Source organism: Hibiscus syriacus, unplaced genomic scaffold (assembly GCF_006381635.1).
Source record: "Hibiscus syriacus cultivar Baekdansim isolate YM2019G1 unplaced genomic scaffold, ASM638163v2 tig00111022_pilon, whole genome shotgun sequence".
Classification (NCBI taxonomy): domain Eukaryota; kingdom Viridiplantae; phylum Streptophyta; class Magnoliopsida; order Malvales; family Malvaceae; genus Hibiscus; species Hibiscus syriacus.
The window spans coordinates 3,928,062-3,942,239 of NW_024062956.1; the positions used below are offsets into that span (position 1 = coordinate 3,928,062).

The 14,178-nt window shown below is 36.8% G+C and overlaps 3 protein-coding genes and 1 pseudogene across 4 annotated transcripts in view; 2 read left to right on the forward strand and 2 right to left on the reverse strand.

The window, feature by feature from the left end:
- The window catches only part of LOC120150483 (protein RRP6-like 3), a 30,914-nt gene that overhangs the window by 5,528 nt on the left and 11,208 nt on the right, over positions 1-14,178 (forward strand). For both annotated transcript variants that reach the window (XM_039163171.1, XM_039163172.1), the window contains exon 2: positions 3,964-3,973. The gene's annotated coding sequence lies outside the window, so the exon portion shown is untranslated. The remainder of the gene's footprint in view (positions 1-3,963; positions 3,974-14,178) is intronic.
- Positions 1,000-5,726, forward strand: LOC120150484 (probable protein S-acyltransferase 22). Its single transcript, XM_039163173.1, has 9 exons — positions 1,000-1,537; positions 1,660-1,773; positions 2,533-2,937; positions 3,227-3,295; positions 3,384-3,455; positions 3,904-4,032; positions 4,202-4,282; positions 4,384-4,572; positions 4,660-5,726. Exons 1-9 carry the CDS (start codon positions 1,496-1,498, stop codon positions 5,428-5,430), a joined length of 1,872 nt encoding a protein of 623 aa, XP_039019104.1. The 5' UTR covers positions 1,000-1,495; the 3' UTR covers positions 5,431-5,726.
- On the reverse strand, positions 5,902-7,376 carry LOC120150489 (annotated as a pseudogene).
- LOC120150486 (choline/ethanolaminephosphotransferase 1-like) lies at positions 7,527-13,991 on the reverse strand. The gene is made up of 20 exons (XM_039163176.1): positions 13,868-13,991; positions 13,290-13,449; positions 12,940-12,949; positions 12,746-12,796; positions 12,144-12,221; positions 11,951-12,026; positions 11,828-11,850; positions 11,650-11,750; positions 11,227-11,321; positions 10,980-11,048; positions 10,295-10,364; positions 9,738-9,801; positions 9,610-9,650; positions 9,437-9,521; positions 9,046-9,108; positions 8,888-8,946; positions 8,549-8,601; positions 8,394-8,466; positions 7,852-7,895; positions 7,527-7,711 (listed from the first exon to the last, which is right to left on the reverse strand). Exons 2-19 carry the CDS (start codon positions 13,424-13,426, stop codon positions 7,874-7,876), a joined length of 1,170 nt encoding a protein of 389 aa, XP_039019107.1. The 5' UTR covers positions 13,427-13,449; positions 13,868-13,991; the 3' UTR covers positions 7,527-7,711; positions 7,852-7,873.

Genomic DNA, 14,178 nt, shown 5'->3' on the forward strand with positions numbered 1-14,178 from the left:
AATCATTTAGTTTAATATTAAAGTTAATCCACCTAGGTATATTAATCTATTGTTTTACGTTTTCAATAGTTATACCTACATTCTGACAGCCCGTTTTAGTTTATTACCAAAACGCCGTTTTCCCTTCTTGATGTTTGTGTTTCATTACTCTTGTCTACTGGCTGCCCGGCTGAGCTGCCACTGTTTGTTTTCTTCTTCGTTTATGCTATAACATAAGACAAGTGGTCACAGTATCCCATATCTGACAATAAAATGCCAATTCCAGTATTTTTTTTATTTCTTAAAATGCCCTCTTCTTTTCAGCTTTCTTCACTCTCCGCCCCTTTTGCCCGTGACCCAAAATATTAATTTGAAATTTCATCAACCCATAGGCTATAGAGGCTAGTGTTTGAAACACATGGCTTCAAAGAACTAAATGGAAAATATTTATTTATTTTTTAATAAAAATACATTTAATGTCATGAGGTAAATATAGGTGCATGAGTTTTCAAAGTTGAAAGATGGGCAATTAATGAAATGTTGGGTTTCCCTACCAATTTTTATTATTTTTGTTTTTACTTTTTCACTCATTGTGTCAAATTCCTGTCTACAGAAGAATACTCCTTTCCGGTCAACATAATAAACACATTGAGTGGGTCATCTTTTTTCTGTCATCACCAAACGAAGAATCCATAATACGTTTGATTTACATTGGTAAACATTGTTTATGGAATTTTGTTGGCAAATCTTTCCTTTTCTTGGTGTTAATCTCGGATATAGTTTGTAAAGCTCAGTTTTTTTTATTTTAGATCTTAAAAGTGGAAGAATTTAATGGGATTAATGGTTGGTTGAGTCATGTTGAATTGAATCCCCGGGGGACCAAATTTGAAGAAGAATGCTTGGTGAAGGCAGAAACAAAGCAACTGTCTGTTCCATTGGGCTTGTGACACATGATTTGCAGCAGTGAAAAAGGTTATGGCAGAAAAAAAGAGAGAAAAAATAATAATATTTCTTTTAAAAAAGTAAAAGTTGAGTTGGACTTGGAAGGGTAATTTATATGCAAAGGAAAGATAACCAGATACACTCTTTGTTTCTGTTTACATTTGTGGGTTTGGGAATACACAGATCTTTAGCCAAAGTAAAATAATTTACAAACGAAACTAAGAAACCCCAAAAACTCAGACTAGCCCTCACTTTTTTTTCTTCCATTTTTTCTCTTTCCTTGCATGATGCAGTGTTATGATTGAGTGAAACTACACAAAGATTTTTTTTTACCTTGCTGTTCATACCTTTCTTCATCGAGTCCTTGTTCTTCATTTTTTACTCTTTCCATTTTGGTTTTCTGATTAGACCCGTGAAAAAAATGGGTAATGGTGCCTGGGAAATGAGGGGAAGTGTGAGAAAATAAGCTCAGGCAAAACACCAGATTTTTTTTGTTTTTCTTGTTTCCTACTCTTTTTCTCTTCTTTGTTTTAGTTTTACCTTTGTTTCTGGGGCTGCAACATTTTAAGAGGAAATGAGGAAGCATGGATGGCATCTTCCTTCTCATCCACTTCAGGTGTTTTCTTTTTTCTTGTTGCTGTTTCTGGTTTTATGTGAAAAAAATTCTGAGCTTTTTGTTGTTTCAGTTCTGAGTATTGAGCAAAGTTTACATTTTTTTCTTAACTTGTTTTTTTGAAGGTGGTGGCTGTTGCCGTGTTCTTGGCACTTGGATTTGCTTTCTATGTGTTCTTTGCTCCCTTTGTTGGGAAGAAAATGTTTCAATATATTGTGATGGGAATCTATACACCTCTTGTAAGCCATTTCAAAAATTTTCCTTTTTTTTCCTACATATTATTAAGAACATTTTCTTAGTGGATTAAAGCACTGAAATATATGTTTTGTTTTCTTCTTTATCTCTGATTCATCTGTTTGTATTTATCACTATGGTGCTTTCCTCTAATCTGAGGTTCCTGTCCTTCTTGAGTCATGCTTTTCAATCAACTTGTCACTTCAGCTCACAAGGCAAATATGTTGCTCGTCTTTTAGCAGTCTTAGATTCTGTACTTGAATTTCAAATTTTGGCCATTAAAAGATTGTTAATATATCACTTGATTTGATTGAAGCCTAAACATTTGAATTTTTTCTTCGGATTAGGAGCTGCAAATTCCCCGTATGCCTGTTTCGCTTTGGATTTTGGCCTTCTAGGATAAAGTAGTTTTAAGTTATTGGTGCTGAATTCCTTAACGGAAGAAATTAAAGAACGATTGGTTCTTCCTGGAAGGGGAAAAAGCCCTGAGTTCCTTGTTGAGGACAGTGTTGGGTTTCAGAATGCTGCTCAAGTTTTTCATCTTTCCTCATGGTCGATTTAACACCGGAGAAAGTTCTTTGTTTTGCTACTAGAATCTGGATTCTTGGGTTCCATTGCTATATGAATCTTTTGGGGAAGCTGTCTAAAGTGAATAATTTAAGGCTTATAACTTATAATTCTCATCACATCTTCTAAACATTTTGTTGTGTTTCATGTGTCTTTATCACCATGGAGTATTATTAGTAACAATGTCTTCTGTTTAGATTACTTGTTGCTTTGGCCTATATATTTGGTGTGCGGCAGCGGATCCTGCAGATCCTGGCGTGTTCAAGTCTAAAAAGTATCTTAAAATTCCCGAGAATGGGAAGTATTCTGGACCAAAGGACTCTAAATTCGGTGGAGATTCAGCCACAACCTTTCGTGATGATAATGATACTTCAGTTGGAGGAAAAACTGTGGAGAAGGATGCAGCGGTGAAAGATGAAACCTTGAAAGATACCAGTGTTGAAATCGAGGGAAATGATGGTTTGCCGAAGCAATCATCTTGTTTGCTATGGATTTTCTCTCCTTGTGCTGTTATCTGCGGATGTACTGGCTCACATGAAGAATCTTCCGAGCAACAGATGAGTGAAGATGGCATGTTTTATTGCAGTTTGTGTGAAGTTGAGGTGGGAAGATTTGGCTTCTTTAAAGTTCTATCGTTCATTCTTCTTTTTATAAGATGATTATTACATTGTGATCCTTATATCGAGATTGCTTATGAGGGAAAAATTGCATTTTAATTGCCTGGTGTGGAAAAAGAATTGTGCAAAAAGGATATCCTGGAATGACCCCGGCTTTGTTCGATCAAATTAGAACACAATCACGGATTTTACACCAGTCTTATGTTTATATCAGTATTTATGCAATTGCCAACCTTTTTGACGTTGTAAACACAGCATATTTTATTCTTTGCAGGTTTTCAAATATAGTAAGCACTGCAGAGTCTGCGACAAATGTGTTGACCGTTTTGATCATCACTGCAGGGTAATTCAGAATCTTTATTTGTTGAATACCTTACCTGGTTCATCAGAAATTCTGCTAATACTTGTTATATTCACTCGGATTTTTGTAGTGGCTAAACAATTGCATAGGCAAAAGGAACTACAGACAATTTTTCACTCTCATGGTTTCTGCTCTTCTATTGGTATGCTCAGCCTACCTCTTCCATGTTCAGATCATATTCGTCACATCACATCATGTAATACTGTATATTCATTTGTGACCCCGATTTCCATTCTGGACGATCTCTTCCTTAGACACAAACCTCCGATCCCGGTATTTGAGAACAGTAACACTAGGCTTCTTACTTGATAACAGCTTGTATTCTTCTCATCAGCATTCTGAATATACAATAAACTATGTTCCATTGGTCGATTTGTACCTTACATTTAGCCTCTATTATCAAGTCCTTTTATCTTTCAATCAAATCCAAACTCATGTATATTAACTCCCATGCCATATCACTTGCTGCCATGATTCCACGGTTGCCAGAAACAAAGATAACCCGGAGTAAGAATTTTACTTTTCTAGTCATTTTAATTGAAATTGACAGGTATATACTTGGTTTGTTCACCTTGGCCTTGAGATTGCAGCTTATTCTACAATGGTCGACTGGAATCCTTGTACTTATCTGCTGTTTCATTGAGCGGAAGCAGTTTTCTGCTGATATTTCAGCGAAGTTAGGAAGCAGTTTCTCTGTGGTTCCATTTGTTATTGTGGTTGTAAGTATTCTGTTACGTTTCTATTTATTAATCGACTTACACCGGCACCTTTCAATGCTGAATCATCTTCTAGGCTACTTTAGCATTTAGTAGCTTGAAACAAATTCAATAATTACAATCACCCTTTGATTTAAAATGTTAAGCTTAATGTAGTTTCTTACTTTCACAGGCATTGTGCACTATCTTGGCTATGATGGCGACATTACCACTTGCACAGCTTTTCTTCTTTCACATTCTACTCATAAAAAAGGTACGGCTACGACTAGTAAAATCTTCATGAGTATTAGAAGGTAAAGGAAAAAAAATGAAAAAGCTAGCGAACTAATTAGGTGATTTCGGAATGTGCCTCAGGGAATCAGTACATATGATTACATAATAGCTTTACGGGAGCAAGAACAAGAGCAACAAGGTGTTGGTGGTCAGCAGAGTCCGCAGATGTCCCCTGCCAGCTCACTTACTGGATTAAGCAGTGCTAGTTCGTTTTCCACTTTTCACCGGGGTGCATGGTGTACACCCCCACGATTGTTCCTCGAAGATCAGGTAATTTTTACGAATACCTCCTTAGGAGAGTTAGTAATTTTTTGCTGAATCACTGAAGCTGAGATCGTTTTCCGTAATTGGTTCTAGTTTGATGTTGTTCCTCCCGATACTGGATCTGTGAGTTCGTATGGGAAAAAAATGGTTGGGGAGGAGCCAATTAAGAAGAACCCTGCTGCAGTTAGGATCAGTCCATGGACATTGGCACGGTTAAATGCAGAAGATGTTTCAAAAGCCGCTGCTGAAGCAAGGAAAAAGTCCAAAATCCTGCAGCCTGTGGTGAGACGTGAAGCCCCATTCGTGCTTGAAGCGGATAGTAGCTTTGGCAGCAGTGGTCATCGAATGTTCCCGAGATCTGATGGCAACAGAAGACGAGCATCTAAACGGGTACGTCTCCCCGCTGACCTACCCATGGAGCCCGTAATGAACATTCCAGCCCAACCTGCTGATAAAGGTTTCAAAGACACATCAAGTAGTTTGGCACCACTTCAACTGGAAGCTCGGAGTGCTTTCCAAACAAGCCGAGCAATGTCAAGCACTGTTGGGATTGTTGCCTCGTCTCCAGAGAGCAGTTTAGATTCTCCAGACATTCATCCATTTCCGGTTTCCTCATCTGGAGGTGAAGAAGCAAGACAGCTGAGAGGTTTGCCAGCTTTCAATATGGCTGCTCAGAAGGGATTCCCATTATCGAGATCTGCTAGTGATGGATATGAAGCATCTGGTGGGGAAGACAGCGATCGAGTTCCTTCGAGAATTATCCAGAAACTAACAAACTGGAGTAATATTCTCCTTTCTGACCATGATGAGAGGGTTGTTAAAGCACCGTCATCATCCGGCCAGCTTAACAACAGAATGCCATGACTCATTGTGAATTAGGGTCGAGAAAGTTTCATTCTTTAATTTACGGTCCTAAGAAGTTCAAGTACGGAGTGGACTGTTGTTGAATTCATTTAAAATACTCATGTCAGGCACAACTGGAAGAGATGCTGGCAGCTGTAGCGACAGAGAAGGAAAGGCTTTTTTTTTTGTATGTATTAGGTACAAGACTACGTTGTTGTAGTTGTCGGTTTTGGTGAAAGTGATTCCTCCATTGACGTTTGTTGAAAATTCCCTCAATTTCTGAAAAAACAAGGGTGAGAATTTTTATAGGTAGTTTGCGTTGCTATATCCACTATACAATTCAGCCTAGCACTTGAGTTTACAGAAACCAAAATCTCAGACGAAAAAGAAAATAAGATTCAAAGGTAGACGGCATTGTTAAAATTCCTGAAATTTTATTAATACCAACACGTATACAGATGGGAACGTTAGCATTGTATATATAAAAATTATATTTGAATACTTTTTAATAATCTATACTTACCAATACGAAACTATTCATTTTACATTTTACTAATCTTTGGTGGTGTTGTGGTCTCTTTGGAACCATCAAAATCTGTTGGTGCATGAGGGGCGATTCCTCCCAGGTTGGCAAATCCTTGCTGATGATGGCCGTGCGTTGCAGGTGACATACTTAACAGCTGCTGCTCGGACTCCCTTTCATCCCCAATCTGCGCCTTCCCTCTGGTGTAAGCCATCTTTGGATACCCTCAAAGTTAATGTTAATGGCGGTTTGTCGATTGCATCAGGGTCTGCTGCTACCTGGATTATTGTTCGAGACTCCCGAGAGATTGTAATTGTTGGTCATGTGCCATTTGCTGGATTGGGCGATGCGAGTATCGTTAAGGCACAAGCTCTTACAACAAGTGTTCACTTAACAGTTAAATTGAATGTTTCGCGGGTAATTGTCGAAATTGATTCTATTAATCTAGTACGCCAACTGGTGTATGGTCGACTTGATCTCTGTGGCATGCTTCCTCCTGGTAGAAGCAAAATTAACGTCTGGTATATGACAATGCCTATTTTTCGAATCACCTACGTTCGACGCACAACCACTGATTCTGCTCACGTTTTTGCTCAATGGACGTCTTCTAGTCGTAGTCCCTTGTACTTTTCTTATGATAGCCCGGATTGCATTGCTAATATTGTAGTTACTGATGGTTTCCGAATTGCGGTCAAGACCTGCTCATCCAGCTCACAACCAGAACCCAAATTGCCTCGATCCGATACATTGATCCCTGTCAAACTGAGTGGTCCAACTGTGAAAACACGACTGTGACCTAATATGTCTTCAACCATTGAATATATTCAGCTGCCAAGGAATTAAATAAACAACCCCAGCCCTTCGTATTTGCAATTACATCATTCTTGATAAACTCCAACTCAGAATCCGATCGTTTGTATGCCAAATGTTCTCGCTTGAAGATAGGGGACCCAGGTAGATGATCAAACTGGACTTCACTCGAAGACTCTCTCAACATTGTTCCAAATATAATCAATGATAGAAACCAGAAACACTCCGAAAGAGAAGAAAGTGATACTGGGTATTTGCAAGCGGGTTGTGACTTGTGAGGATTTGAGTCCAACCGAGTAGCGAGGGTTAGAGTGAGAGTTGAACCAGTCGAGTAAAGGGTGATGAAGTTTTGCTAAAGCCGTCATGAGTTGACGGATTCCACTGTTGCCAATGTCTTTAACATGTTCAACAGCGGGTGGGTTGAGAGGGCGAGGAGGGAAAAGAAAAACGAAGGGAGTAATGGAACAGAGGAGAAATGACAGGGAGGTTCTTAGGGGTGACTATGATGGTGACGGTTAGGCCATGGAGAGCGAGTTGGTGCGTGAGGTGGACAAGGGGAAGCCTGTGGCCTTGACCTGGGGTATGGAAACACCAGAATGTGAGGCTGAGGGCTGGCCATTGTGGATGGTTACGTGATGATGAGAGGGAGCTGTTTTTCGATATCTATCATTTATTATTGGAATAATTCTAAATAAAAATATGTTTCCGTCTCTGAAATTTATCCAGAGCTAGCCCTATCCGGCTGGGCTGGGACATTGTCTCAGTTTTTGCAATATAAGCTTCAAGAAACTTTGATTCCATAAAAAGGAACTAGTCATAAATTATGTCAAAAAATCACATACCTACACTTTGCTTACCTGTTTTTAACAAAACATACATATAACAATGTTGACGAGCTACAAAACTCATCAATACAAAAAACTGAATCACTTCCGCTTCTGCGCTCCACCAGAACACAAGTTGTAAACCCTGAATGCACCGGATAATTGTGAAAAACAAATCAGAATGTGTAATTGAACTTGACCACCAATTTGTAATATGTTAAAAACGTTGTAGCAGTCTCAAATCTTGACAATCACGATTCGGAAAAAACAAGAGAAGAGACATACCCCGGATAACCGTCATCGATATTCAAGCCTCTTTTCTAGTTATCCTGTGATTTTAAGCAAGGAATGATGATTAGAAACATGGATCGAAAAAAGGTAATCCAAAGAGAAATCCTATATTCTAAATACTACCTAATAAACACACAAGTCCTAGAAGTTAAACTTGTCTACCGAACCAAAACAAACAAAAACAACAAAAGTTATGCGTAAATGACAATGAACATGGTAAAAACATAGATCAAGCCGAGCAAAAAACATATCGGTAGACATAGACGCTGAATCCCGGTAAACCCGAGACAAGTAACCAGGAAATCAAAAGAATATTTACTCAAATACCGCCTTATATGACCTTAATGGAGTTAATTTAAGCTAAGTAGCTTCCATATACTGACCACACTTGCATACTGTTGCAGTCATACTGAAACCTTGCAGAACTGGACCCGAAACACAATAAAGCAAGGGGAAAATGTTTCCAACAATTTAGGAACCTAAAACATTTGTTCCATCTCCTAAAGTAACATTGATTGGCAGAAAAACTTCCTCACCTGAAGCAATAAATTCCCAAAGCTGTCGTAATTTCATGAATAACCGATGTGGCAAAGTGTAAGTAGAGCGATCCTATTTGATGAAAAGAGAAATATCAGACAAAATATAACTTCATACAAGAACCACCACAGTAACTAGGAAAGCAGCATTGTACCTGTGAATACGCAATAACCGAGAAGAACCCAAAAATCATCAACTAAAGGAACACTGAAGGGAAAAGGTAAACATCAATTAGCATTCATGTTAACTAACAACGGATAAGGCAAGTAATATATCAGGTTAGAACTATGATACTCAGACTCAGGCGTATAAGTATGTGCTCGACACAGTACTATTCAAATTTCATTTTTCCCATGAATTCCATTCACTTGGAGGATCCTTGAAGGATCATGCCCAATTACCCATGTCCAAGTATGTGTCAAACACGGGTACTTCATGAAAAATGAGAAGTCGGAGAAACATATGGACAGAAAGCAAAATCTAACACACATACCCATCATTCAGTCTAGCTGTAAGAGCATTTGCAATTGCCAATGGAAGGTACAAGAGTGACTGCAAACAAAACATACATAGAAGAGTTGAGCATTTTAGTGATGAAGTTTAGGTGGGATTTTTATTTAATATGCTGATCCGAATAAGAATGCTACATACCATGCACATGTTCGTCTTTAGTCCCTTGGGTTCATCACACAAGTGAGCCAAAATCATCCGTCCCTGCCAAAAACCAAATAACCTTCTTTAACCATTTCAATAGGAATTTGTCTTCCTAGCAGTACTAGGAAATATAGAAGTTTGGAAATGGAATAAAAAATGAAGAAAACAAGAAATATGAAGATACATGGATAAAAACGATACAAACAGAGGTCGTATAAATAAAACTTAAAGACGAGCAAAAATGCTTCTTCACTGAAAAGGAAGATCTGAAACCATTCAAACTTTAAAACTTATATAGGGTGTGTAATAGGGAGTGAAGCCCCATGATTAACAAACTATGAATTGATGAGTGTTATAAGATCCCAATAAACAGACTAGTAAAACTTACCACAAGGAACCCAAATGCAAGTCCAGTTCCTAGTATAACTAAGTGTGGGTAGTTTCCCATGATATCTGAGGGTGATAGATAATCCCTTCACATTGAAAGAAAAAAGAATAAAGTTCCATGTAAGGACAAAAAGGAATAATCGCTACATTGAAAAATGGAGAGGTTCAATTTACCAAACAAGCACTCCTCCCATGAGTATGACAAATGGATAAAGCTGCCAAGAAAGAACAAGAAAGCATCATTTAAGCAATTAAGCATACAAGGAGGGAAGAAAGAAGCAAGTAATATATAACACAATTACCATTGCTAATGCCAACAACATGCTTCCTTTTCGTGCCTGAACGACCTTATGGACGTTCTGTATACTGCAAAAGAAAACATGCAAAGACATAAGAGAAACTTATGCTGACATAAATCAAAGAGGCCTAGCATCAATAATATAAAGAACCCTAGACTGGAATGAGAAGGTATCATGCATGGAAACCTTGGCATCTGTATTTCATATGGTCCTGGGAAGCTAAAATCTCCAAGCAATAATCAAATATTATGATTTCAAGACTATGAGATGAGATGAAAGAAAAAGAAAAGGGTCATTGATGATGACACTGTGATTAGATCATGTACTATCTTCAGAACCGAAAGAAATAGTGTAAGGCTACAAGAATGCCAAAATGAAAGAATAAGACTAAAAAACTGGCTAAAAAAGAAGAAAATGTTCGACAAAATATCGAAGCAACTGAGACTAACAATCCACATCTCTACTGTAAGGCTATGAGAATGCCGAAAAGAAAGCATGAGAAGCTTCACCATGAAACTCTGAATTAAACTGAAAGTATTAGGATCTGGATAGCCACTTACTTGCAAGTAACAGTAGGTATAACAGCAAATGCGATCATAAAATACAGCACAACTCTGTATGTTGGAATTTCTAAACCCAAAAATAAATAAATAAATAAGAAAATATGGCAGAAACAACAAAAAAGCAAATGAGTTTTTTTATTTTATTTTTAAAATGATAACAGAAATTACAATAGACCAATAATAATTAGCCGAGTTTGACTGGAATTTCTTATGAAACAATAATGATAATATAAAATTAACCATCAAATATCAGACGCATATACAGATAAAATTGTTATTACTTAGTAGATAATAATCTTATAATGCAATCCACCATTTGCAACTAGGTTTTGGCAATCTAAAGAAATACATGGAAACACCAGATACATCAAATAGCTAATGATCAGGAAAAATGATAGCTTAAGATTGTAGAATAGGAACATTTCCGAAACAGCAGCAACATCAAGATGAAGTAGTTAAAAGAAGCACAAAATCAGCATATGGTGGCTATCATTTATTGATAAAAGTTGAAGCCATCTCATCACAGAATCTAGTGAATCCACCATAAATTCATCATGCAATAACTAGTAAAATATCACAAAGATGTATCATATATTTCTTTTACAGTATTTGTGCTGCAACGACTGATAAAGGCATTAGCTAGTAATTGTTTTTGAAGAAAAATAATAAAATAACAACTTACCATTAAGAAAAGGTACCCAGCTGAAGATGGGTATGGACTGTCCAAATTGTTGGGCCCACCACTGGGCACCTTGCAGGGGAAAAAAGATGATACGATTAGAAAAGTAAAGGGGAAAGAAAAGGAACATAGAGGAAAAACTATACAATAAAAGTTCAAAATGTCAAAGCATGACAGCTAAGTAAAAAACAAAGTTTTCAAAGTACACATTTTCAAAGGCATAAGTAACACACCAAGTGAAGGAACATACCCAAAAATCCTGTCAAAAAGTGCATTACATATATCAGAGCAAGACCCTCAGTTGGCCCATTAACTACAGGAAGGATCAGCGTATTGGTGAAATAGCTGAAAATACAAAAGAAAAACAGCGGAAGTATCAGCACTGCTAAACCTTCAACTGTATGCAAAAAAGGTTAGAAACCATAATGCCCTTGTTAAATTTTATGTGGCAGGGATGGATACATGCAAGAGGAATACATCTCAAACAACATACTTAAAATACCCCAAAGACAGCATGAAATTATCACAACATTTTTCAATCAATTACCTAACAATTTTGCAAAGGAGCAATTAAACAAGTTTGCAAGGCCTTTTAGAATATACCAAGTAGTAGAAAATAGTAAAAGGTGTACGGTTTCCTAGAGGAGGGAGGGAGACACTTCAGATTACTTACTGTTCCCATGCAGCTCCATAAAATGGAACAGCTGAAATTACCCAGAACCAGAAACTGTCCCCCCCACACATGGCAGTGCTCCCAAAGGCCATGCTTTCAAACTGTGAAAAGAATCAATCTTATATGATGAGTAACTTTAATAGCCATTGTTATGTAATGCAACGAGTAAAATACATACCGCACATGCAAGCGCATCACAACCTGTAATGTTTCAGGCCAACCAAAAATAATTATTTGGTCAGAAAATGTTCTGATGAAAATAGAAAAGGATTGGAGCAGAGACATGATAACATGAAATTACCATGGTCAAAAAGTTCTCCAAGTGGACCAGAGGAGTTTGTTCTTCTGGCTTGCTTCCCATCGACAGCATCAAAAGTCTAGTAGATAATTACTAATATGTCAAAAGAACAATACTAAATATAGAAGTACAACATAACACGCCAAGGGAACAAGACGAAGAACTTTGGATACATCGTCGGCAAGGAGGTATAAACCTGATATAGAAATAGAAGTAACCCATGTGCAAAATGAACCCATCTTGGTGGTGCTGAATCCAATTGAGGGGAATAAACCTGAAACAGCGATATAAATAAATAAACTGAATATAAAGATAATAGCAAAACATGTGTCATCAGACAGTCAAGGCAACACAGTAGAGTATCAAAAGCAGAAATTGCCCTCGGAAGAAATTAAAATTATTTCTATACTAAATTGCAAGTGCGTGCGGAAATGAAAGAAAAATTATGTTTCTAGCATGTTAAATCACTGTAATCAAGTTAGATCAATACCCCTCTCACTATAAATATACATACATCCAACCCAACCACACATGACGGAAATGGCTAGAATTCATACTAAAATAGATAGTCCACAAATTCCCATACCCTTAAATCTGAAAGTTAGAAGATATTCATTGAATAACATAAATTGGAACCAAATATTACCGAAGAGTTGTTTCAAATTGATGCAGAGTTTTAACAAAAGAGAATTTGCAGAAAATTTCTATAAAATAAAACTACCAGAAAAAAAAACATCATCTTAAATCAACATGAAAATAACATTGAAAAAAATATGGAGAGGCAGAGTTCCCACTTACATAGCCAAGTACTGCTGATGTAACCAAGAACATAAATCCCATGAGTGTTATCTTAAGAAACAAAAATATAACAAATTAGTAATCAAACAAAACAGCTATTACATGCATATGCAGCCCATCCACACATACATGTGCAAGTTTGCATGTTCAATGAAATTGCAATTTAGAAGTCGTAACTTGTAAGCATAACATACCATGTTTGGTCTGGAGAAAACAGCAAGCCGGTAGAGAACACATACAGAAACATAGATACGTTAGTGCCAGCAAAAATCACTGGAGATGGCAAATACTTAAGCTCAATTGAAGCATGATATAATGTTTAAAACTTAAACTTTCACATTGATAATTTCATTCCCCTTCTGTAAGTTCAGTTTTATATCAAATAGCAAAATCCACAACATATACAAGTAGTATCATTCATAAAGGTGTAGGTAGGAACCAGTTCTTTAAAATAAATATCAAGACTTAAGAAGCTAACAAAATGAAGCAGCAAATAAAACTATGGTTATTCAAAGCATTTATAAAGAAACAACGATGAACTTACGGCATCCAAAGAGGGAAGAAGTTGACAACGCGACTCCAAAAGGGTTGCAAAACATATTTAGCAAGGCAAGAGTGATCCACACCACTGTATTTGTATCTTTTCAAAGCTGCTACACCATGTGCTCCTATATATCCCATTTTATCACAAGAAACTGCTAAAGCTAGACAGAAATTTTATCAGAAATCAGTAATTTAAGCAATATAGTATTGATAAAAATGCTTCAGAATAAAAAATCATAAAAAAAAAACCATCAAGGAAATCCCATAGAATCAGTACAAAGAAAACCCCATGCTTATTTATCATAAAAATGATTAACTTTTGAGGTAAAGCATAGTTAAAGATTACATTAACTTTGGAGTGAACAAAAACTTTTAGCTTTACACTAACTGAAGCTTTAAGAAAGCAAGAGAGTGAGATTCAAAGAGATGGATCAGTATAAATCATGAACAGCAGGATTGAAGTGAAAAACAATGAACAAAAAGACCACAAACTTCAAAAGTATAGCAGATCTGAGACTTAAAAGCAAGCAAAAAAAAGAGAGAGAAAATGCGGAATAATCAAAGTTTGTTTATGTATACCTGATTGGAGCAAATATCAAAGCTTGGGAATTAGATTTGCAAAGGAGTCAAATAGATCACGTAAGGCCAACAGGTTTCTGATTTTTTCTTTTTCTCTCCCGCGTTTTAAACAAATGAAGCAGCGTAGGAGAAGCGTAAAAACAGAGTTTATTACATAAACGATAAATACGATATCGAGGAGCCAACCAGTTCTAATGGAATATTTAATTTCTCGTCTTTTTCTCCTTTTTAAATAATATATGACATCCATCTTTTACGGTTTTACCCTAAATAATTTTTTAATAATTATTATTTAAATAAAATTAAGTTAC